Raw genomic sequence first — 26,707 nt, 5'->3', positions numbered from 1 at the left:
AGTGAACACGTAGGTTGTTTTTACATCTTGACTATTGTAAATAATGCAGTGAACATAGGGATGCATACATCTTTTTGAATTAGCATTTTGGATTTCTTCAGATAAACACCCAGAACCAGAATTGCTAAGTCATATGGTAGCTTTATTTTTAATTTTTGAGGCAACTTCATGCTGCTTTCCACAGCGGCTGCACCAATTTACAATCCCACTAACAGTGCACGAGGGTTTCCTTTTCTCCACACCCTCCCCAATGCTTGTTTGTTGACTTTTTGATGATAGCCATTCTGACAAGTGTGAGGTTATCTCATCCTGGTGTTAATATACATTTCTCTGATGATTAGTGACATTGAATATCTTTTCATAAGTCTACTGGCCATCTTCAATATTATAATTATTAACAATAATTGTTAAAAACTATGCTTATTGCAGTTCTTTTACCTTCATTTATATCTCACTAGGGACATGCAGTCAAATTACTAAGAATATTATGCTAAGCAAAATAAGTCAGTCAGAAAAAGCTAAGAATCATATGATTTCACTCATATGTGGGATATAAAACCAAAACTCATAGACACAGACAACAGTGTGGTGGTTACCACAGGGAAGGGGTGGGAAGATAGAAAAAAGTGAAGGAAGCCAAATATATGGTGACAGGAAATGATTTGGATTTGGGTGGTGGGCACACAATGCAATATACAGAGCATGTATCATAGAATTGTACACTTGAAACTTGTATGACCCTACTGACCAGTGCCACCCAAGAAATTTCCTTTTAAAAAAAGAATTTAAAAGGAAAATAAATAAAATAAAGTAACTTGAAAATTTCTTTTGTGTGGTTTTGCCACCAACTCAATTTATAGTTAGGTTAATGTGTTTATTTTTACCTCCTTTTAAGAAATTGTTCCTTTTAATTTTTCTAATTATAGAATTTAACTTGGTTTTAAGGTCAGATCTACTAAGAAGCTATATCCAGAGAAGTCTTGCTTCTATCCCTGCCCTCTTTACCCTTTCCATCTCCATTCATACACAGGGTGGGGCTAAAGTAGGTTTACGGTTGTTCGTATGGAAAATAATAATTAAGAAATAATAATTCAAGAATAAACTGTTTCACATACAACTGTAAACCTACTTTGGCCCCACCCTGTATTTATGGAGAAAGAGAAGACTGATTTTAAGGAATTGGCTCACCCAATTGTGGAGACTAGCAAATCCAAAATTTGCAGGATAAGCCACCAAGTTGAAAATTCAGGTAAGAGCTGATGTTGCAGTCTTTTCTACTTTTTTAAAACACTTTATTAAATTTATTGGAGTGACAATGGTTAATATGAACATATAAGTTTCAGGTGTGGGTTTCTATGTTATAAGATCTGTATATTGCTCTATGTGCTCACCACCCAAAGTCATATCTTCTCCCATCACCATATATTAAGACCCCCTTCACCCCTTCCCTCTGGCAACCACCACACTGTTGTTTGTGTCCGCAAGTTTCAGTTTTATATTCCACATATGAGTGAAATCATATGATGTTGCAGTCGTGAGGCCAAATTCCTTCTTTTGGGGAATGCTCAGTCTTTGATAAGATTATCAACTGATGAGATGAGGTCCACGCCCATTATTGAGGGTAATCTGCTTTACTCAGACTCCTGGCTTAAATGTTAGTCAGTTCTAAAAATTACTTTCACAGCAATATCCAGGCTAGTGTCTGACCAAAAACTGGGCACCATACCCTAGCCAAGTTGACACAAATTAACTATCATGTGTACGCATATATATTTTTATATATACACGTTTGTGTGTATATACACACACATACTCTCCTTGGATAAATAGTAGCTTACAATTTGTTTTGTCTGTCTTTCTGTTAAACTTAACAATCTATCCTGAATGTTACTCCTGGCAGTGTATAGAAACAGTCCTTGTTCTGTCTCTCACATGTGTAGTACTCCATTGTGTGGATATAACATCATGAGTTCACACAGTCCCTATTGGTTGACATTTGAATTTTTTTCACTCTTTTGCTCTTATAAATCATTCTGTAGTGAATAGCATTGCATGCAATTATTTTCATGTACTAGCATTTTGTAAAATGCATATAAATGCCTGTGTGATAAATGAAATTACTTTGGAACATTACCGAATTCACAATGGTCTTTTACCATTTGGAACTGTCTCAGTTAACATATTTGAAACATGAACCTGTCATCATGTTTGGGCCTAAGAAAATCTTTAACACTTAAAAGGAGTCCTTGTACTGGACTATCAAGCATTTTTCATGCCCAGAAGAAAATGTATGAGTAGTTCTTAAAGAAAAAAAATCCTCTCTCATTTTTTAACTTAATTTTCTATATTATAATAATGTTACATAAATATGTAATACAAAATGAGATATAAACTACTTATGAGTACAGTCCTTATATAAGAACAAGACTAAACACCTTTACAAACTCAAAGCTAGCAGACCTACAATGTTAATAACATTTAATTCAACAATACGAATTTAAATCGACAGGTGCTAATGGCTTTTAGAAAGTGGAGCCATTCCTTTCATTGTAAACATTGCACTGGTTTGGGAAGAGGGGAGGACAGGCCTTTTGGGATTAGGTTCACCCATCCTCCTGTGCCCTTGTCATGGTTTGATACTCTCATCACTTGACTCTATTAAAATGACTGAAAACTGGAGCATACCAGCCCATTCCATCATTTGGCCTCACTTACAAATTAGACTGACCTCTCTTCCCATATGTTTGTATTTGACAATTGCAGGCATATGACTTAGTACTAACACAATCCCCATTATATGTCAGTACTAAGCTCTGAGGTTCAGTCTGGTGATCATGAACATTGTACATCAATCCTGATCATTATACATGAATTTGCATAATATATATACATACAAACATATTTTCACTTTAAATTTCCCTGAAGTTTCACATCTAGTAAGAATAGAGCTGAGATTCAAACTCCGATCTTGCTGTTCCACTGTACTATCCAGGCTAACACAAGGCAGTGGTTTGTCATGAGTTGGGGAAGTGAAGGCAGAGTGGTTGTGACTCACTGGGAGAGCCTCGGGATCTGAATCCAGATAATTGTAGTCCAGCTCTACTGTGAACTAGCTTTGTGAATTTGGGCATGCCGCTGAACCTCTCCAGATTTCAGATGAGGAAGCTATGAAGGGATCTAGCCATGATCTAACCCAGAGGACTGAATTAGACCATGTCTCGGGCCCCTGACAGTTCTAAAATTCTGTGAATTTTCTGTAGTAGCCAAACATCCATTTTTTGACAAAAGGATGACTTAAGCAATGTTCTCCCTGTTGACTCTGGAGTTTCTGAGTCCATCTAAGCATCAACCAATAGGGTCAAAGAAGGACTGGGAAATTATTTTGTGAATTTAGGGAGTATCTACTCCAAATAATTTAATAAAATGAATATCTGACTGAAGGACATGGTTTTAAAAATCTATACACTGTCTTGGAATCACAGTATTAGAGAAGAAAATACCTTTTAGAGATCACTCAGTACAATCTCTCCTTGTACTGATACAAGTTTATGATTTCCCCAAGACCACACAGTTTTGCTTGTATTATAGGCAATTTCATCACCTGGGTTATTAATATCTAACATACCAGAATGCTCTCAAAATTATCTTCTCATATTCACTACAAAAAAATACAGAAAAAGAAAGCAGAATGAGACAGTGGTTAAGTGTAGGCTGTGAAATTAAGTTACCTGGGTGTAAAGTCTAACAGCACCACTTACTGTGTGATTTTAAGCCAATTATGTAATCTCTTCAAGCCTGAGTTTTTTCCATCTGTAAAATGAGGGTGACAATAATTGCACATACCTCCAATTTATCACCAGAATTAAAATAGTAAACCATGTAGATGGTTTAGTATATTGCCTGGCAATAGGAAATAATCAATATTAGCTAGGTTTAAGATTATATTGTATAGCCCGGCTGAGCATGTCTCAGAGGCTGAGCATTGACTTAGGATCCAGGAGATGGTGGTTCGATTCCCGGTCAGGGCACATACCAGTATTGTGGGCTCTATCCCCAGTCGGAGGTGTTCAGGAGGCAGGCAGCAAATCAATGACAACTCTCTCATCATCGATGTTTCTCTGTCTCTCTCTTCCTCCATCTGAAATCAATAAAGATATATTTAAAAAAAAAAAAAGATTATATTGTATACTTACTACATTGGCTAAATTGGAGTCAATTGCACTCCATTGGTATTCAGGATCAGGATTATTCTAAAACAATCTGTCAAGGATTATCAATCTATAAATTAGGGTGTGATGAAAGTGTCCACTCTAAAAATAAACTCTAAAATTAATTTTGAGGAGAGACCTAGGTAGAGCTGTTTTTCACTGTAGTACATTAAGGTCAAATTATTCCCTTGAGAACCCTGCAAAAATGACTCTAAAATGACATATAAGTGACATTTCATCTACCGTTCTTCTCCAAATTTTTGTCCCCCATTAAGCAGTCAATGATTTGAGTTTTGCCAGTGTATGGACATCACTTTAATATCACCATATTTAACTGACAACGATTAAACCCATTTAACACACTGAGTATGAGTTTTAAAAGGCCTTTGTGACTGTTTATCTTATCTTTTTGGACCTTTAAACTTAATAGCATTGGTTGCAATAAAGAAGTAATTTCCAAAAGTTAAGCATCTCTTCAAGGCCACTGCCAGGCTGCTCTATTGATTGAATTTTGATGTTATCCAGATACAGATTTCCATGTGTCCTTGCTCTTCAGCTTGCCCACTAATGTGTGCAGGGATGCAGCTTGTGGGGGCTGGGAGGAGGTGGGTGCTGGGGGGCTGGAGGATGAGTGGCTAAGCCTGAGAAATATTAGAATACTGAAAGGGAGAGGAAGTGAGACATAGTCCCCTGTCATTAAACCAAAAACATTAGTCAAAAGAAGTAGCAGTTCAGTTCGGGGAATATAAATGTTGCAGTTTTCCTCTGGTTCAAGGATAATATATAGGTTCATTTAAAAATCAGAGTACCATAACCCATGTTGGAGCTATCTACTTCTCTCCTTCCCTTTCTGAAATGTTAAGGTAGCCAGTCTTAAACACAGAGCTTCATAAGATTAAAATCAAAAGCTAGACTAGCTCAGGGGCACATTCCCCAACATACTTTTCTAACCATTCATTTTCCTAGCTGTCATTCTTACTCCCTCTTGCCATTAATAAAGTGTCTCAGTCTTTCCCAACTCCTGAGACCTTCATTAGTGCCATCTGACTACACTAGGCCATGCCACCCACACACACACAAAGAAAACAGTCCCCCCTTTCAGTATTCTAATGTGTCTTATGTTCAGCTATTCATCTTCCAGCCCCCCCACCACCCACCACCCACACTTATACCATATTCATATCTATTCCATTGGACCAAATATAATTCTTCCACTGAGCAGTCCTTCATCTTAATAAGCAAGTTGAGAAAATCTAGGAAGACACAGCTTCAGAATGTCAGACAGACAAAACTTTGCTAAAAGAGGAATGAACGCTATATCTATCCAAAAGATATTTAGGGAACAAAAAGAGTAAGTTAAGGTAGATTAATATGACTAATGATTTGAGGGATGAAAAAATTGTTGATGAAACTATCACAGTTCTTAATAAATGCTTCATATCCCACTTTTCTAAGAAGTACTGTAAAATGATGTGAAAATTAGAGCTAGAAAAAACATGATTCTACCAGTCCTAATAGCTATAAAATTAACTGATTTTTTTCACTAAAGTCACAGTGACGTGATGAACAAACTGACAATCTCCTTAACCTCTTCAAGACCAGGATTTCTTGACCTCTGCATCCCTGACCTCTACCCACTAGATGCCAGTAACATTCCTTCTCCAGTTGTGATAAACAAAAAAAATGTCTCAAGACTTTGCCAAACATCCAGCATGGGGCAAAATGTTCCCAAATTGAGAACCACTCTCACAGATTAAAGAGCAGAGTGCTTGTCCTACATCAGGGGTCAGTAAACCATAACCCATTGGCCAAAAGAGAAACCCACTGCCTGGCTTCATAAATAAAGTTTCACTGGACCACAGCCACACTCATTCATTTACTTGTCTGTGGCTGCCTTCTCACTCAAACAGCAGAGTCGAGTAGTGATGACAGAGATTGTATGACCCATAAAACCAAAAATATTTACTATCTGGCTGTTTAGGAAACAAGTGTGCCAACCCCTGCCCTAGTCTATTGGTTTCAAACATGTGTTTTGTGATGACAAGTTTTTATAATGAAATCTTACATAAAACTTGTGTCAGACAGGGTCCAGATGGAACATTCAACTTGGGTAATTTGAGGAAGTGAAGCATATGCAGAATAATTTCTGTAGGCATTTGTAAAGGTGTGGCAGAGCACAGAGAAATCAAAAGGCTAAGAAAGGTGAGCTTATTACCATCTCTAGGTCTGAAGGGGAGAGGACCAAGATCACCTGTAGGAAGGGAAGTAGAGGAATGAATGCCTCCCTCACAGTCTTCCTCCTTCCAACCCCATGCTAGAGTTCCCCAATGGCCAGGTCCGAACAGAAGCAAGAGGGCAAGATAACCTATTGCCCTTATAAGTCGGCCTCCCAAGTCACAGAGCAGAGTGTAGGAAGGTGGAGGGTGGACCTGGGGAGCAAACAGGACTTCCCCAGCCTAGAGCCCTAATATCTCAAACTGATCAAAGCCAAGATCCTGTGATACTTATGGGAGAAGGTACTGAGATCAGCATAGATTGGCCTTTATTTCAGACCCACTGATCCAAGCTGAAACAGGGAACACTTTGAAAATCCTGTCCTAAATCCTCTCTGGCCTTCTGACTTTATTTGTCTCCCTTCTAAAACAAAATTCTATAGGCAGATAGATCAATGCTACCTTTTCTAACAACTATAATCCTTAAATCCATTTCCACCATTCAGACCTTCAACCCCAAGTACCAACATGCCCCCCAACCCTCCCTGCCGTCTACTTTTCTGCTAGCATCCTCAAGCTGCTAAACATTGGTAGAAAAGTTTTAAGTACCCTGATTACTGAGTCCATCATAATGTCATAATATCAGACAAGAGGGGCCTAACTGCTTGCTCAGCTTCCCAGTAGTGTCAGCCCTTGACTAAAACTGCCCTGAATATTTTGATCACCAAATCTGATAGACTTTTCCCACACCCTCATCAACCTTATCTTCTCTGCAGCAAGAGATCCTGCCATCATCCCTGCCCTCTTGATTTACTGCTCCCTCTGGCTTACACAGTGTTATGCATTCTAGGATTGTACACTGGAACCTAGGCATATTGCGTATCAGTGTTTCCTCCTTGATGATGAGATTATAATTACAGGAAACTTCATCACCAAGTGATGATGGCCCTTTTATTTCATTCTGAAAAGATAAGAGCTTTAATACTAAACAGGGCATTGCCGTAATCAGAGGAGAAGCTTTATGCTTAGCTTGAGAACATAGACATTTTTCTGACCTAATATATCCATGAAAGATGCTGTGTGTATGTATGTGTGTGTGTGTGTGAGAGAGAGAGAGAGAGAGAGAGAGAGAGAGAGAGAGAGAGAGAGAGAGAGGGAGGGAGGGAGAGAAGGAGAGAGAAAGGGAGAGAGAGCGTGAGGGAAGGAGAGGGAGAGAAAGAATTTTCTGGGCATTACACATACATGGTTATGAGTAAAAAGAGGAGAACAGGCAAAGAGCCAGTAAAGTAAGCAATAAAAAATCCCTGGTGTGCGGTCAGGCATGAAGTTGTAGCTTCAGACGTCAGTGACTCCAGCAATGAGTTAATAAGCCAGTAAAGTATGTGTGCATTTTAGATGTTCAGACCCCAAAGCACTTGATGCAAAGTGATGTACATGGCCAAATCAGGGTCATACTCTTGTTCCCCAAGATGCCTTAAATATTTAGCAGAGCCATCTGTTTGCTATTGAAAAACTAATCTCCACAAAGCTCTCAAGACCACCTCCATATACAGTACTGTAAATGCCATTGAATAAAATAAAAATAAAATGATCTATGGTGGGTGGCAATTTATTCTTTCTCCCACCACTTCCCAAAAGTAAAAGCCAGAACTAAAGAGTAGATGCTCTTTATTTTTGTTATGAGTCAGCAGGTTTGGCAATTTATGGTCAGAAATGTTCCTTGGGGACGAAGTAACTTTCTATCTCAAAATGTGAATGTTTTCACAAAGAAAGACATCTATAGCCGAGCAAGGCAATATTGGTCCTGAAACACAAAATGTTCCCAGAGTTTCTGGACTGGTGGCAATTCATTAGCGTATATAATGCTGAATTCAATCTTAAACCATCACTTACTGGCTGAGGGACCTTGTGTAAGTTACTTTACTTTCTCAAACCTTGGTTTCATTTGTAACAATGTCATAGAGAAGGAAAAATAGTTTTCCTCTACCCTTCTGAGTTTTAGTTGAGACCCTTGTAATAAAAGACAGTTTCATAAGAGAAAAACAAACAGAGAAAACGAGTGGCTCTCTGGGCGGCTTAGCACTCCCACTTAAATACCATCTTCAGCTAAAGACAAAAGAAAGAAAAGTGGGAGGAGGCAGTTATGGGGCGGTTGCCAGGAAAAGTTTAGTAAACAAGGGTAAGGTTGTTTTGCAGATCGCAGCCTGATGCCTTCTTCACCGATAAGAACTTCTAGTGATTTAGAGTCATACTTCTCTTCCTGGTACAGAGAGGGAGACTCCCTTACAAATGAGAGTTCCTTTGTAAATGTAGATTTTCCTCACAAAACGGTACTTTCTACTCTGTTTTCAGAGCTTCTCTGATCTGTGCTGTTTCTCAAAATAATCAACTCAAAATAATCCTTATGTCCAAGATGAATATTTTGGAGTGGCACGGTCTGCTGCCCTTCAATGTGATACTAAAAATGCCTGCATCATAGAGCTACCATGAGAATTAAATATATTAATATTAATAAGATATTCAGAACACAGTTGGAACACAGAACGTGCCCAATAAAAATTAGCCATTGTTATTTCAGAGCAGTGGTTCTCTGTGTGTGGTTCCTGGACCAGCAGCCATAGGGTCACCTGGGAAATTGTGACAAATTCTCAGGCCACATGCCAGGCCAACTGAATCAGGAATTCCGGGGACAGGACCTGGTGTTCTGTTTGAACTCGCCCTGCAGGTGATTCTGTGATCCACAGTGGAATTTGAGAACCATACATATAGAATAGAGGGCGAGGAATAGACTGAAGAAATAAAATGGAGTCACTCTAGTCAAGCTGCTAAATTACCAAAATCAAGTAGGTTGAAGCATGAGGAAAAGAGTCTATTCTTGTTTTAATGAGTTTAGGAACTTAAACTTTTGAACTTTCCAGCCCTGCATTAATGCCTAGATATACACCACACTCTCAAATAACTCTCTGATTACTTCCTGAAGGACTAAGAAATGTTTACTTTACCAGATGACCTGATATCCACTATCCAGACCACTGATCATCTAGAGAATTAACAAACTGGACCAATCCAGAGGCTAAGAATGCAGGATTGCTTCTTCTCAAGAATGCACTCTTTACTAGAAGAACTCTTAGCTCTCCTTTCTTCTTCAGAATACTCTAGGTATTGCCTTAATTGTGCTTACACTTTGCAAATCCTAAGGCCCTTGAATAAATCTTTATCATTTATTTCTAGCCAAAGCCTCCAGACTCTTTTTGAGCTTGTTCAATAAGAGTAAAATAGAAAATAAGTTCTAACTGAATACATTACTAAGGATTTCTGCTTTTTGTGACTATTTACATACATGAGAATAGCTAATTTTATTTTTTTAAATAACTAGAGAAAGAATTCCAGGGATGGCTTGAGAACTATAGGATTTCTGTAGGATAACTCTTACCATTATATTTTTGACTCTGCTGGATAAAGTACTTCATACCACATGACCATGTTCCAAGAGATCTATTATCAAATTCAGTTAATGTATTTTATAAAGCCAAAGATTCAAAGGAAAAATTTATTTTAAAAATAGCCTACAGTGATCATTGTGAGACTGTACATTTGAACACAGACTATTATTCATTAGTCTTAAGCATTTTGATAAACAGTACTGTACAACTGTAAGATTGGAGCATAGGCATATGGTAAATCCGTGACAAAGCTAGATACAGGCATGTAACAGAATTTCTATACCTGTGTATTTTGTTACTTGACTATAGTCAATAAGATGTGTACACAGGTAAAGGTAAAATTGCCATTTAAAGCAAAGGAAACTAGAGTGTATATTTTTGTCACTTTATACTCCACACTGCTGCCATAGAGATTTTTCTACACTACACATTTAATCATGTCACCATGCAGCTTAAAAGGCTTAAATACCTCCCTTAAGCCTTTGTAGTCTGGCACCTGTTAACTTAGTTCATGGACCCCAATCCTATAATTACACTTCCTCCTTGTAGCCTTCCTGACAGCCCACTCCCCACCACTGAGGACTTGGTCACTCTTAACTCAAAGCTTCCCAAACACCGTGTGCTAACCCTTAGTACTAATTTTTACATTGCATATAAGTATTGTTTGAATGTCTGTCTCTCAACAAGACTTTTACTTACTTAACTTTTACTGACAGCAAAAAATGCATTTTCATTTGTGGGTCCCCAGCAGTTGGCATAAAGCTCAGAGCAAAAGGCATGCTTAGTAAGTAAAGGCTTCTCATGGGTCTAAAATGTGAGATCTATGCATGAGCCAGGAAAACACAGCAATCATCTGGAGCCTCTCTCCACCCACATTAAGATCAAATCTTTACATTTGAGAAAAACCTCCTCCACTTCCAAGGTTCCAGTAGACATACTCTCCAAGACAGAACATCCTGTCTGTTGCCATTGTTTTCTGAGAGACACTGAAACTCTCACTTCATTTCAGATATCCTGACCCCCCAAATTACAACATCAGTTGATATTGAAATGAACCCCCAATTTTTATCCCAGGCCCTAAGTCATGAGTCTTAAAATTTAAGTCAAAGCTGCAAGATAAGCTGGGTGTAGCAATTGGGAGGCAGCTGACCTCACATTTGTTGGCCTTCTGAATAATCCCCCTGGCTCCAGAATCATGGTAGTTATTTGGTCATAGACAGCCAACCACAACCCCGCTACCATTTCACTACTTTTCAGACTGACATTTTAGAATAGTTTCCCTTCTCAGCTTGGCTTGGTTCTGTGCCCCTGGTATTTTATTCTTGCTAAATCATTCAGCCTGAAGCATTTGGCCCAGAGTAGCTGGGATATCCAGCCAGATGTCTAAGCCTGTTTCTTCCCTGGAGCACTCAACACTTATAAGTTACAACAGCTTGAATTAATTGCAAATTGTTTGATAATATCCTACTTGTAGGGTTGCTCACCATCATGTCCCTATCTACTGCTATGTCCATCAGGTCAAAAGACAATTTCCAGTTTTTCAGTGAATTGGAACAATGGATGGGGTCTGAATGGAATGAAAATAACTCCCCACAAAGTACCCAGCTCTTCATAGTCTGCATTGAGAAATCTATTGATCATGTCCTGTTGATTCTGAGATGTATGAGGCTCCCCCTTCCCTTGAAATTTCTGATGTTCTTTTGCAATGATCAATGGAAGCTTTAGTTTTCTCATCTTTGCAGGACTTTTGTATTAATTAATGTAGGTAATATAAATAAAGCAAGGTGTTGGCACACACCACATACATTGTAAATAACCAATAAATGGCAGTTATTGCAATTGGATTTTGGAGGCTGTATTAGTTTCCTAGGGCTGCTGTAATAAGTACTAAAAACAATAGAAGTTTAATGTCTCACAATTCTGGAGACTAAAAGTCCAAAACCAAGGTGTTGGCAGGATCATACTTTTTCTGATAGCTGTAGGAGAGATTCCTTCCTTCTAGCTTCCAGTGGTTGCTAGAAATCTATGCATTATTGGCTTATAGATGTATTATTCTGGTCATATGGCTGTCTTCTCCCTGAATGTCTTCTTATCAGCTTTCCTCTGTGTGTATGTCTCTGTGTCCAAATGTCTCCTTTTAATAAAGATACAAGTCCTATTGAATTAGAGCCTCATGACCTCATTTTAACTTCATTACCTCTATAAATTTCCAAATAAGGCCACATTCTGAAGTACTGGGGGTTAGGATTTCAACCTATGTTTTTGGGGAAGGGGACACAGTTCAACCTGTAACAGAAGTGAAGGCCAGCAGAATATTTCACCCTAAAATATGATACTTTGGTAAGCTGATTATTTTGAGTTGTAGGCACTTTCAAAACAGCAAATGCAAGGAGAGGCTTTCTCTGAACCCCCTTTATCTGCCTAAAGACAGAGCTTCAAAAGGAACTCAACGGTCATAAATCCCTTCCCTGGGAGTTGCACCAGCCAGAGAAGATTGGCTCTTATCCCAAGATAGAAGACTAGTAGTTGACACTACACCCAGAAAAACTTTGTCACAAACTACCATACCTCTAACCTAAGGGTCTATTTTCTAAGGACCCATTCATCTTTCCTAAAAATCATGTACTCTCCCCTAAAAGGCCTACATTCTCCCTCCCCTTTCCCTATTAAGATACTATTTAAGACAACCTCAGGCTGCTTCAGGGATTTACACATCTTTCCCTAGGTACCTCTGATGTAATGAGGTATTCATGTTAACAAATTTCTGTTTGTTTTTCTCTTGTTAATCTATCTACTATTGTAGGGGGTCTCAGCTAGAACTCAGAGGGCTAGAGGAGAAATTATTTTTCCTTCCCTCCAGAGGCACAGTGGTAAAAATATAGAATGGTATTTTGTTTTGTTTTTTAATAACTTGCACAATTCCATTCTGTTGACCTTCCTTTTCTTACTGGGTAGCAGCATTTCTAATTATATTTAAGTCTAGTGTTAAAACTTTTCAATCCACTTTGGTTATTAAGGCAGTCAGACAAGTTACCACCTCAGGCTCTGGCTGTCCCCTGAGTGCACCTGCTTGGGGACAGGGAGCGTGAGTAGGGACATGTTAGTAAACCAGCTCTACAGGGGAGAGAAAATTAAAAGGCTCCAATTTGTAGCATTTTCTGATTTCCACTGTATATTGAGTGACATGTTGAGTACTCCCACCATGGCTCAGTCAAGCTACCAATGAACAACCGGCAAAATTCCTGAAATTTAAACCTAGCCTCATGAACATCCATGATCTGCTTCCAGTATGTCACTGAAGGCATGGTCTACTTTCTCATGACTACCTTCTCCCTTTCTCCTCTCTGATTCTCCAGCTTGTGCCTACCCCCAAACTTCAGGTAAGAATGAGGAGGCAACATTGACTTATTTGAGAAACCACAAGCTGCTGATGGCAATTCTGATGTCCCTTTCTGGTGGTTGTTGCTGCTTCTCTATCACCAACATGGCAGGGCCATCGGTCTCCTGGACATGCATTTGTTCATTCATAGGAGGGTACTGAGGATGCCTTTTTTTGGTTTGGAAAATCCAACTTCAGCATGACCTCCTATACTCATCTCACTAGCCCTTTCCAACCAAGAGACTTCTTGAAATTAGGATCCACTCTCCTACTGGTCAGCTCCTTTTGGAGATATCTGCAAGAAGGCTTTTGCCCCATCCATCTTCTTTGGAACACACCTACTGGAGAGAAATCTAAATATCTTTGCAAATAAAATGGTGGGAAATGCAGATGTTCCCTGGTACTCCCCCTCCTATTTAAGTCATGTCTCTCCTACCACTTTTTTCATGTCCAATTAGCATCAAACACTCTGCTGCTCCAATAGGCAGCATCTTTAAGACAAGGGACCATTGTCAGCACCCAACCAAGTGGAGAGAAATAAACAGATGGCTCTGACATCCCCAGGTGTACAGGAAAAGGAAAGAAACAAGTCCAAGGCTCTTCTCCCCCGTGGGAAAAAAAAGTCAGAAGAAATAGTTTCCACGATATAAATTCTGCTTTCTCCCAAAAGACATCTTCCTCTCTCCTGGTCCCCTGTAAGTGTGGTTCACTGTTAAAAACTGTTAAGCCATCTTTGCCTTTTTAGCAGTAAGGAGGCAAAGATTAGGAATCTCATAGCTCCAAACCAGGCCCTTAGCCTTAGGGAATTTAGTAATTTTATTATCAAGGCTCCACGTCCACTGTATTTGCTACACTTTTGTCAACCTCTGGGGGCGGAAAAAGATATTAGTAATCATAGATGACATTATGGAGCAGGGAACAATCACCACCTTATAATGCTCCGTTACATTATTTTTCTAGTATTGGAGGAAAAATATGACCTTGCTTTTCATCAAAACTCACCATAATCAAATCTGCCTTCCAAGTTGGAAGAACAGAGAGAGGAAATAATTCATGTTACTTGGAAAATAAATCTCTGTGCTGCCCTCTTTCAATTGCAGAGACTGGTGGGCAATGAGGACAGAGCCCTAAAGAAAATTGTTTAGCGGAGCAAAAGCACATCCATTTGTCTTGGGAGCTACAGGAAAATTCCAGAACAGAGACTGAGGATAGGGCCTATTTCCATTTCTGAGGGGGAAGCTACAGAAATAAAGGAGGGAGCAGAAAAAGATAATAGAAAAGCCTCACTATGGTGGCTGAGGTTATTTTTTTCCATTTAAGATGTTTGCTCTGCTAGGATCTAAACCCCCATCTGTCTTCTCAAATATGCAATAAAGACTGTTACACAAAAATGCCCCCAGGAAGGTGTGTGTGTTTTTTCATGCAACTCAAAGAAAAGGGAATGAGCATGGCATTTGGTTCAGCACGGGGTGGAGAGAAGGGAACGTGCATGGGGGGGGGGGGGGGGTTGGGACTATGGGATGGTCTCCCAGAAGCTGGAAGTGGGAGCCAGCCCTGAGCTGACTTTAATCCCTGGGAAGATGTAGAAATCCTGGAGAAGACAGAGAACAAAGGGTCTGCGTTGGCACCTGGGTTTTATTATGATACTGTTGTTACTGTTGCTATCTTCCATTAAGGGAGCCAAAGAGAACACAGGATACAGGTCCCAATAACATTAAAGGCCCGGTGGCCCCTCTATCTGGGCCAGGGACTTGTGAGAGGTGTCATTACCAGCTCTCTGTCTGCCCCTAGTAAACACTAGCTTTTATTCAAACCCATGGCCACGTGGTGAAAAGCTTGGAAAATGAAGCCTTTCCCTGGGGCTGACGTGAGTAGCCAGGATCACCCCATGCCAGTTCATACAAGCGGCTACTAGGGTTTTTCAATCTTAATCTAACAGAGCGTGAAGAACAGGTACCCTCAAAATGGCCCTTCCTCTTCCAGAAACTGAAGCCTGTCACAGAGCACTGTGGCTCCACGGAGCTGAGCAGCCCTGAGCTAACCTGCGCTACTGTGGGGCACGCGGTCCCCGTGTCCGCTGACCCACTTGGCAAGAAAACTTTTCCTGCCCGTGTGACTGGCACTTGTGTGGCTCTTTCTTCTCTATAAAGGAAGCAAACTGAGTGAACAGAACTTTGTTTGGTCCATGACAAGTGTAAAATGTACTTCTCTAACGAGGCAGCCTTAGAAAGCCTTTCCTAGTAAACTTTGCTGGCTAGGAGCTCCGCATCTCATCATCTGAGCCGTCTCCCACGTGGCGATTTCGAGATAGTTGCCACGGCTCTGCTGTAACACGAGCAGCAAAGCCCTCGGCGGACTGTATTTCAATTTGTGAAATCCAAATCCGCAAATATTTACAAGGTTGCTGGTGGCCGATGTACCTTCCACGCTGTCATAAAATGAAGCAGGAACATGAGATTTTCGCGGGGCTTATGTACAAGCCACTGACAGTCAAGGATTGCACACATTTATTTCCAGAGCCTCTAGTGGGTTTTTCCTTCGTTCTTTCCTCCTGCTTTTTAAGCTTTCATTTCTCTACTTAGTTCTGTATTTTCCTCAAGGTGGAATGAAAGTCTTTAACATTTGAATTCCACGAAGGATGCCTGAGGACATACAACTCTAATTGCTTTAAGCTGCCTGCAGCTTAAACACACAGCACAGCAGTTTCCAGAGGAGACGTGTATACAGTTTCTTCCCGGGCCCGCGTGGGTGTAGATTTACACGGTGTGCCTTTGACTACCTTTCGACTTGGAAAAGTCCCTGCTGCTGGTCAGAAGGCGTGCTGCTGGGTACTTTCGTAACGAAGTCCTTCATTATTGGGGTCGGTCATTGTGTAAACTGGAATAGCAGCAAGGTTTTCGTACATGTCAGTTTCCTGTTTCACAAAATCAGGCGGCTGTGTGATCTGCTATCTCGCTAGCGCCGTCATGATTCACGCGGCACACAAACAAGAGGGAACTAGGGCGCCACACCTCTGACACTAATCTTCGATTTAGTTGGCACATTATGAGGGCAAAATAATTGGAAAATGGGAGATGGGAGGGAAAGGAATGGAATGAGGACAAGAGAAGGAAGGAACGTTAATAAGTTAATTAGACATTAGGGAACCTCCAGGCTCCCATTTTATTTTCCATTCATATCTTTCCTTGGCTAGAAATCTGCCTCAAAAATAGAAACCCCATATTTTGGAGGGTATGCTAATAGGCTTAGGATGCATAAACAGTCTTTATACTTGTTAGCAGCTGGGTTGTCTTGTCCCCCTTTGTAACCCTGGTATCTGGCATATAAAAGGTATTCAATGGAGGCTCTGATGAATATTTGCAGAATGTTTAAAGCTCATGTGGTGACCATTGCATGCAAGGCTGATAAGGAAATAAAGAGATCAGGTGGTGAGCACTTGAACTCAAGAATCACTATCTATGTCATTGAAGTGGAGCAGCCAGATCTGATGAGCCTCCTAAGTGATGCAAAGGAGAGTACACGTCATATTCCTGCAAAACTTGAACTGAATCAAGCTTTTGGAGCCGGCTTCCAGCTGAAAAAGAGAAAGGCAGCTTGAGGAACAAGCTAAACACCACCTCAGGGAAACAGGCAAATCCAGAATGGGGGACATTCTACAGGTCAGCTTACTAATATCCTCAACAAGTCAATGACACGAAGAGAGGGAGAGAGAGAGAAAGAGAGAGAAGAGAGAACAAACTACTCAGGACCTTGATTGGATCCAAATTTGAACAAATAAAATATACAAAGACAATTGGGGAGATTGGAATGTGTACTGTGCGTTAAGTGATTCCAAGGATTTATTGTTTACTCATGGATAATAGTGACGTTATGGCTATGTAAGAAAATCTCCATGTTTTTAGACATGCGTATTGGAATAGAAAAATGTGACTTAACACACATAAAGGGAGGGGAATGGTGAATCTTGTGTGGCAAAATTTTTATAATCACTGAGTTTGGGTGATATGTGTAAGGACGATATATGTATAAGGGTACATTTTGTTGTTCTCTATAATTTATGTTTGAAACATTTATAATACAATTCTTTTCAAAAGTAAACACTTTGGAGGACATTCTGACCAGGAAGGGGCAAAAGGAACTTTTAAGTGCTAGAAATGTTATGAGATCTGGGTGGTAGTCACATAGATGTGCACATATGCAAAACTCATCAAACTACATATTAGAAACATGTGCTCTTTATTGCATTTAAGTTATGCGGCATCAAAATAAACAAACTAGTTTCCATTTTTAGGAAGCAAAATTCAATTAAATAAACATCTTCATGGGTAATTAAATGCAATACATGTCTGTTCCCTTGGTCCCATCAGCCACCGTCGCTTAAGAGATTCCTGAGAATTCCTGCAACCACTCTTTAATTGTTCTTCTATGTCCCAAAGAGCAATGACATTCAGTCACTGGGAACACTATCTCCATGTTTTAGAGACTGGTAAAACGATCACCCAGTTTTTGAGGTGATAGGGTTTGAAAAAGAGACAATTATAAGCATTGGCTTTGAGTGATCAGCGTCTCAGAGCCCTGGAAAGAAGTGGATTAAGAACTGCTGTCCTCAGGCAAAGGGATAGAAGGAGAGTGGCCTGGGGAAGAAGTCAGAATGGGGGACATCAGTAGGCAGACAGTGACTCCATGGAGGTGGGCCCCCAGGTCTGAGGCTCAGAAAAAGTATGTGGACACAGACTATCCCACTCTCACCAGAAAATCCTGGGACTAGTGTTGGAAGAACTGCTGTTGAGCCCGGCTGGGCATGGCTCAGCCGTTGAGCATTGACCTAGAATCCAGGCGATCAGGGTTCGATTCCCGGTCAGGGCACATGCCTGGGTTGTAGGCTGCAGCAGATCAATGACTCTCTCATCATTGATATTTCTATCTCTCCCTCCCTCTCCTTTCCTCTCTCTGAAATCAATAAAGATATATTTTTTTTTAAAAAAAGAACTGCTGTTGATGTTGCTCCTAACTGCAGGAAAAGAAAGGAAGGATGGCTCAGTGAGCAGCTATCCAAGGTTTTTTTCACATAGCCCATAGAATGAAGAGTGGTAGACAGGGGGAGTACTCACACCTTAGTGTAATTAGTTTAATGACTAAATCTGATCCCTTTCATGTGTACAGAATGATATAGAGGAGGAAGATGATGCCTGGAAGGAAGAGAACTGAGGAGGCAGGCAGCCCCGACTGTCTCCAAATAGCCTTTGGGGTTATTCTTCCCTTGTCTTTCACACGTGAACACTGCACAGCCCAATAGCCTTATGGTCCAGTCCCATAGGATCTAAGAAGTTCGAGAGCTGTCCCCTTTAGTTCAACCTAGCAGTGTTTCTGCTGGTGTGGCTGATCAGGTGTATGGTTCACACCATAGTAACCTCCTAACAAACATTGTTCCACCACACCCTTGGTGTTCTCTGCAATACAGATACGCTGAGAATTTTCCAAATATTTAAATTCTGGTTACTTTTTGCTTCACAATTCCTTCTACAATTCATTTCTCTCTTCTTGCATTTCACTATAAGCAGTAAGGAGAAACCAACACTTTGCTGAGAAATTTCCTCAATTAAACACCCAATGTCATCACTTGCAGGTTCTACCTCCCACAGAACACTAGAATGTGAACACAGTTTAGTCAAGTTCTTTGCCACGTTATAACAGATTGCCTTTTCTCTGTTGTTCAATAACACGTTCCTCAGTTCTGCCTGAGACTTCACCAGAATGGCCTTTACCATCCATATTTCTACCCACATTCTGTCATGATTGTTTAGGTATTTTTTAAGAAGATGACAGCCTTTTTTTACAGCTCTCTTTTTCTTTCTGAGTTCTCGCCAGAATTACCTTTAACACTCCCACATTTTTAGGCATTGTTTCAGCAGCTCCCCAACTTCATGGTCCTGCTTAGGCTGCCAGAACAAAACGCCATAGACTGGGTGGCTTGAAAATTAAGTTCTGGAGGCTGGGAAACCCAAGATCAAGGTACTGGCAGATTCAGTGTCTTGTGAGAGCCCCCTTTCGGGTTTGCAGATGGCCAACTTCTCACTGTGTCCTCACAGAGCAGAGAGACGAAGCTCTGATGTTTCCTCCTCCTCTTATATAAGGGCACTAACCCTATAATGGGGCTCCACCTCCATGACCTCATCTAACCCTAGTTACCTCCCAAAGGCCCTACTTTCTAATATCACTTTGGGGATTAGGGCCTCAATGTATGAATTGGGGTGGGGTGACACAAGCCTACCACAGCAGAGTTTAGTTTATCCTCATGGAAACAAACCCTATAATTAGAGAAGACAATGTTAGGATGAACCCAACACTGTGGATGGCAAAGTACAAAAACAAACAGGGTTCTTAATATCATTGAACCCCTGGATCAACCCTCATTTGCAGGCCATTCTAATGGTAGATTTTCCAGTTATATTAGAAATAAATTCCCTTATTATTTAAGCCTATTTGAATCAAAACCACTTAACTGGTAGGGGGATGATGTTCGGTATTATGTGACCCCCTACAATGATCATATCTGGATGGAATAACAGAGAGCGCCAGACCCTTGAGCAAATATTATACAGGATGTACAGTGGTCTATGAAGGATCCTCACTCACCCGTCAGTTCCAAAATGCAAATCAGCCCGAGAAGCCCAGCTATATTGCCTGTTCCTGTTTTTCTGCGATGCTGGCTCTGGATGGAGATCTCTAACTTCCTTATTTCCATATGTCCTTCCAATAAACCCCTCTTAGTTATGGTACCTCTCTTCCTTGAAAACCCAACATAATTTTCAATAAGCATCCCATTTTTTCAACTAGCTCTCTCAAAAGAGAATCTATCTTCCCTCTTACACAGTTTACTTGAATTTTTCAAGTATAAAAAAAAATATGCAGAATGGGCAGTGACCAAATACAAAAGCTCTGTCTGATAGTGATATCATATCCAGGGAAGTGACTGACCAGACTTACTTCAGTAAGTCTACTGGTAGCCACAGGAGTAGTTTACTTAGATGCAGAGCAGAATTGGGCTTGTGTGGGGATGGAATGGGGGTGGGAGGGAAAGTATGTCCATCTCCTACCGGCATTGTAGCATCTCCTCAAACCATTTCAAAATTTCAAGGAGAAAGGATTAGTTGGAACGATTTGATAGAATATGAAAAAGACATGATAGACATTAAATCAATTACATACATTGTGGGATACATAGTCACAGTGCTTGTTTTCTATCCCAGAATTAAAGTCACATTTCTTCTCCATTATGAGAGAAATTAGAAACAAATATTATGAGTACGCTCTCATACCTCTCTTCATCAGATTGTGCAGCCCCTCCTGTCGACAATTTTAGTAACACCATGCCCTGCAGGAGGAGGGCCTCTATGAGTAATGCTGGAGGAGCCAAGGCGAAACTAGGGGGGTTAAACACAAAGGGCTAAAAATGAGCAAGATCCTTACTCACCCATCAGTTCCAAAATGCAAATCACCCCGAGAAGCCAGCTATATTGCCTGTTCCTGTTTTTCTGCGAAGCTAGCTCTGGGTGGAGATCTCTAACTTCCTTATTTCCATATGTCCTTCCAATAAACCCCTCTTAATTACAGTACCCCTCTTCCTTGAAAACTCAACACAATTTTCAGTAAGCATCCCAGTTTTTCAACTAGCTCTCTCAAAAGAGAATCTATCTCTCCTCTTACACAGTTTACTCGAATTTTTTAAGTATTAAAAAAAAAATGAGTTTTTTCTCCCAGAGTCACATTTGTTTAAACAACCCCGAGCCTGATCTCAGATCATAGCTGTTTCCACCAGATGGCGCTGTTGCTGGTTCACACACCCAAGTCCTACAAAACAATCTCATTAGCCAATAAACACCAACTGCTTCACGGAGCTGACTGCTTCCCCCCCTTCTGGAGACGTGACCACTGTCTTAACCACCACCACCACCTCTGTAACTAATCTGGACTCTCAACAACTCTCCCAGAGGATTTGGTATTGTGCTAAACCCTCCCTCAGAGGCAATGGCGTCCTCGTAAAATCTAGTAAGGGAGACGGACATTTAGCAAATGACCATACAAATAAACACGTAATCACTGACTCTGATTCGTGGTGTAGAAGGAAACAAAGGTACCTGGTTGCTAACACGACACATGACTAAGACTGAGGAGTGGAACCAGAGGTGCAAAAGGAGTTAAATTGTGGAAGGGGGGGGAAGCATTCTCCCTAACAGAGCAGCAAGCAAGAAGGCACTGAGGCTGGAAGGATTATGGCACTTTGGAAAGGCCAAGAAAAAGAGAAGCCAGAGATTTAAAACTGAAGATAAGAGCAGACTAAAAGAGAACTGAGTGACCCCATGAGAAGTTGCTGGCTTCAATGACCAATTATCCAATGGCCCCCCAATTTATATCCCTAATCATCTACACTTCCAAGTCTTCTATGTATGTCCCTACTTGATCAATCCACTTAGTTGTTTCAAAGGCGCCCTCCAATGCTTGTGTAGCACTTAACTCATGACCTTCTCTGGTCTGATAGGCTGCTACCGATGCATGGCACAACCCATATATTCAGTTGCAAAATTCAGAAAACGGAAGCGTCCTTGAATCTTCCTTCACCTAAAGCTGCATAGACAATCTACCACCAAAGCATGATGATTTCATCTACCATCTGATAGCTTTTCTCCACATCAGTGATTCTCCAAGTGTGGTCTATGAACTAGCAACATTAGCATCTCCAGGGAACTTGTGAAAAACTTAGATTGTCAGGCCCTGCTCCAGATCTACTGAATCCGGGAGCGTTTGAACAAGCCCTCCAGGGGATCGGAAACTCACTGCATTTTGAGAGCCGCTGCCCTACCCCTGTAGCCCCTCTGCTGCTGCTATGGACCTATTCCATCGTTTCTTTTCTGGGCTACTGTGGTGACTTTGCAATTGTTCTTCCCCACATCCATCAAAGCCTCCTTCTAGGGTGAAACTCAACCCTGGCAGATATGATAATCTACTGGGATCTACTCTAAACCAACTGAATCCAAATCTCTGGGGATGCGACCCAGGCTTTGGTATTGCTTAAGAGCTACACTTTGAAAGCCAAGACAGAGAACTTAACATTAATTCATTCTCATGTGCAGACAGACTGATTTTTTAAAACAATGCAGATGTGGTCTTGAAATTCCCCTAAGTAAAACCGGCCAGAATCAAACCCACATTCCTAACACCTATAAGGCAGACAAGTGATCCAGCCCCTGCCCTTAAAGCCACACGCCCTCGAGCTTCTACCACACTGGTCTTCGATCTTTGCAGGCTCCTTGTTTGCTCTTCCTTCAGAGTTTTGCATGTGCTGCTTGCTCTCTGGGCCTAAGTTGCTCTGTCTTACCCCTTGTGCCTAGTAATCCTCACTCATTCTGCAGATCTCAGTTCCATCTTCCCTCCCTCAGGGAAGTCTTTCCCAACCTTCTTTGTAATGGGAGAGCTAGGCTGGGGAGGATCCAGATATGCTAGTTTGCTCAGGAAGTCCTGAGTTATGGACTTATGGTTTATGAATTTCTTAGTTGTAATTTTTATATTCACTTATCATTATTTAATTCTTGTTCACTTTCCCCACTGGATTATAAACTGCAGGAGTTTGACACCCAGGTCACATTAACAAATTTTGTTGGACTTTTTGAGGTGGGCTCTCATTAGCGTTCTAGACTCATTAGGGAGAAAATGAGTCTAGAGAGTTTAAGCATCTTTCCCTATTACACAGCTAGTAAATAGTGTGGCCAGAATTTGAACCTCAGCCAGGGATTTCCAACAGCATAACCACCAAACTGTGCTTGAGGAGAGATTTCTACATCCTGATTGAGTGCCTGAGCTTCCATGGTAGACCAAAATTAAGTTTTACTTGGTTCTTATTAAAACTGAGCTCAGCATGAAGGCTGCACAGTTATTTCCTTTCCATTGAAATTGCAATCTGCTCCAAAGAAATGAAGCTTTTGGCTCTCAGGGTATAAAGGGCAAGTGTGTGGGAGAAGCCAGAGATCAAACGGTCAAGTATACTTGTTATAGAATTTTTCATGAGCTGAATCCAAATGCTATCAGTGGAGCAACTCTCCCTTGAATTTGAAAGAGTGAGAACAAAGGGTGAGGGGAAAGGCAGATGCTGGTGCATAATCAGGAGCCAGATGGAATGGTCCAGGCCTGGGGACAGGGAGTAGATGCAGGCAAGGGCTGAGACACAGGTCACAGAGAAGCCAATGCAGCAGAAGCTAAGAAACTGGATCTCCTTCAGCACAGAACACAGGGGGAAGCATTCCATCCCCTGTAGTTCATCAGTGGATCCCCTGAACATACTAGCTGCCCTTCTTATTTTTGCATGAAACCAAGTTAAAACTCTAGGAAGTCATTTTGCATCTTTGATTCTCAGTTTCCTCATATGGAAAATGAGGAAGTTCAACTTAGATGACTTTGAAATAATGCTCTCAGCTCTAAAATTCTATGGATCTGAAAGAGTAGTAGGCAGTTAGGCATGAGCAGAGCAGGAACGAAAGGCCAGGTATGTTGTCACTGGGAGGAAAGTCTTGAGTGCCTAGCAATGAGAAAAACTAGGAAAAACAACTATTTTATGCTAAGACCTCGCTCCCAAGGTGACCTTTCCTCCCTTAGCATGTCACCAGTCATGCGGTTTAGATCCCCTTGTAGGAGGGACAAGGGGGCCAGAGAATAGCCTCATACAGCTCCCATACAACCCTTGTAGGACTTTTCCCTTAAGAATTAAGCCCTCAGGACAATGAGCTTCTGACCTGCACCAAATAATCTTAGGAACAAAGCCTCAGGTCTGTTGACCACAGAGACAGAGTTCTGCTCTAACTAGAGATAACATCTAGGCCTCTGTTGTATTTTTGCTCCAGGCACAGAAAAGCAGCAAAACCAGATGAAGCAATACCATGGCTGACATCAAGGACCAGATGCAATGGCCAATGACCCCTACCCTAGTGCCTTCCAATCAGTAGAGACCAGGATCCTGAAAAGACACACCTGAAGCTGGTGAATATTCTATTGAGACACTTCCCTGAGGCATCCCCTAAAATCCCCACATTTAGAGAACGGATACAAACCCTTAAGACAAAGAATCCAGTGCGTGCTCTCTCTTTCTCTCTCTCACTCTGTCCCTCTCTCTCTCTTTCCCTCTCTAGATCATGCCCATGCCTTTCTTCCTTTTCTTCCCTCAGGGGCATTATCTTTGCTTGCTTTCTCCTAAGCTCCAAGGGCCTTTCTTTTGCCTCTGTAACATGTTTTCTGAATACACACAGCCCAGCTGGCTCACTTCTTCTGCCTCTGTGACTTGCTAAATAAACTTGTGCCAGAGTTCTTGGGTCTGAATTCTTCTTATCTGAACTCAAGAACTGAAGTTGCTGATCTGAGGTCTAACTCCACCATTAATAGTTCTATGACCCACAGCCAATGCTGTTAGGATTGATTCCAAAAAGATAGGAATACTGATGGATATTGGTAATAATCCCCTTTTCAAAATCAGAAAAAGGATGGCCCATTTATGCTGCTCCTCAACACAGCATCAGATTCCTGAAGAAAGTGTTTCAGGTCATCACCAGCCTGTTTTGAAGTCTAAATGAAATCATGAAGTTCAAAGCAAAATGAATCCAAAGCAGAGTGAATGCCACTAATCTATAAAATCCCCAAACAAGTAAACTAAACTACTGTGGAAACACACATTTAACAGAAAAAAATAATAACAGTTTTTAAAAAAAATAATTTTGTTTGCATTAGAATGAATCATGTATAATTTTAGACAGTTAAATCAGAATAAACTCAGGTTGCAGTTTACATTTATGAAACAGTGTATTTAATCTATATTTCACAGTTGGATCAAACATTTTTATAAAAGTTTTATGTCAGCATTAGGAGTGAGTAGCTAGGAGGCAGAACCTGCTGGAACACTGAGGTGAGTTCAGCTCTGATGTGCCCTGACTTGTGCTGTTCACTTATCTAGAATGTTCATTCCCTGAACTTCACCTTAAAAAGTCTTGCCATTTCTTCTACCCTGGGAATAAACCTGGGAAGCATTTCTTTTTCTTTCTGGGAAGCATTTTTAAAACGTTGCCTCCAGATTCTTTGACCGTCCTTTTGAAACAGCTTATGTTCCCTCCCCCTAAATCTGGGCTCTATACTCCTTGATGAACAGAATATGATAGAAGTGATGCTCTGCCAGTTTCCAGATTCAGGCTTTAAGAAACTGGCAGCTTTTACTTTCTGCCTTGGAACCCGGCCACCATGCTGTGAGGAAGCCAAACGGCCACATGTAGAGGCCACGTGTAGGTGGTCCAGCTGACGGTCACAGCTGAGGTCTCAGTTTATAGTCAGCATCAGCTGCCAGACATGTGAGTGATCAAGCTCTCAGATGATTCTGGCCCCCAGTTTCTGAGCTGTCCCAGCTGACGCCACATGGTATACGAATGAGCTGTTCCCACCCAACCCTATCCAAATTTCAGCTTCCTGAGCGAATTAAATGATTATTGCTATCCTTAGCCCTTAAGTTTGGAGTGCAAAGCCACTGATATTTTTAAAAGTAATTGTTACCCACATATGACCAGGTTTCTTAATGGGAGCACTATTGAGATTTTGGGCTAGATAATTACTTGTTGGGGCATATTATCTTGTGCACTGTAGGATGTTCAGCAGCATCGTTGGTCTCTACCCACTAGATGCCAGTAGCACCACCACCCTGAACTGAGTTAACCCAAAATGTCTCCATTAGAAGGAGTCCCAGTTGAGAACCACTGGCCTAGACAACTGATATAACCATCAACTTGCAGAATAAGTGGCTTCCTCTTTACACTTTGAAAGCCCTTCAGAGACACTCTTCTATGGCACTCGTATTATCTATAATATGGACTTACCGTTAGTTCCTTGGACTCTGTCACCCTGAAGACTGAGGGCAGGTGGAATAGTAGGACAGGTGTAATGATTGACCTAGAGCTTGAGTTTTCTATTAGTGATGCACCAAGTGAGGTGGCTTCAACTCACAGTCTCTCCCATCAGAGTGACCCGATTCAGGGCCACCACAGAGGCTTGTGCAGTGCAAGGATTGGACCCAAACTCAGGGGTAAGTAGTCACTGAGATCCATTCCACTCTGCTTACTATGCTCCCTCCACATGGGGGGAGGGGTTTTCCTCAGTCAGCTGTCTGAAGAAGAGCCTTTTAAAAAACTTCACAATGAGGCCAGCAGCTGCTCTGACGCAAGTTACAGACACATCCACACAGAAGAGGACTAGAAAATCAGAACTGCCCTGCCTGGTATCCACACAGGAATTCCCTTTGTCCTGGATCTTAGAGAGATGGAGAGCTAGTTTAAGCCACTGGACAAAAGTGAGTGAAAGAAATTCAAGGTAAGACTGCCTAGTTTGAAAGAAACATAGTGAAAAGCTAAGTCTCCTTCCTACTTCTGATCATTAATATTCCCT

The 26,707-nt window shown here is 41.1% G+C and overlaps 1 protein-coding gene across 1 annotated transcript in view; it reads right to left on the bottom strand.

Annotated features, from left to right (window-relative positions):
• The window catches only part of TMC1 (transmembrane channel like 1), a 140,058-nt gene extending 123,910 nt beyond the window's left edge, over nt 1–16,148 (bottom strand). The window contains exon 1 of the mRNA XM_087822542.1: nt 16,076–16,148. Coding sequence (XP_087678668.1) covers nt 16,076–16,148 — 73 coding nt within the window. The remainder of the gene's footprint in view (nt 1–16,075) is intronic.
• Between the last annotated feature and the right edge of the window lie 10,559 nt (nt 16,149–26,707).

This window comes from Miniopterus natalensis, chromosome 12 (genome assembly GCF_054644295.1).
Source record: "Miniopterus natalensis isolate mMinNat1 chromosome 12, mMinNat1.hap1, whole genome shotgun sequence".
In the NCBI taxonomy this organism is placed as follows: domain Eukaryota; kingdom Metazoa; phylum Chordata; class Mammalia; order Chiroptera; family Miniopteridae; genus Miniopterus; species Miniopterus natalensis.
The sequence above is the reverse complement of the archived record's forward strand: the minus strand, read 5'-3'. Positions and strand labels throughout refer to the sequence as shown.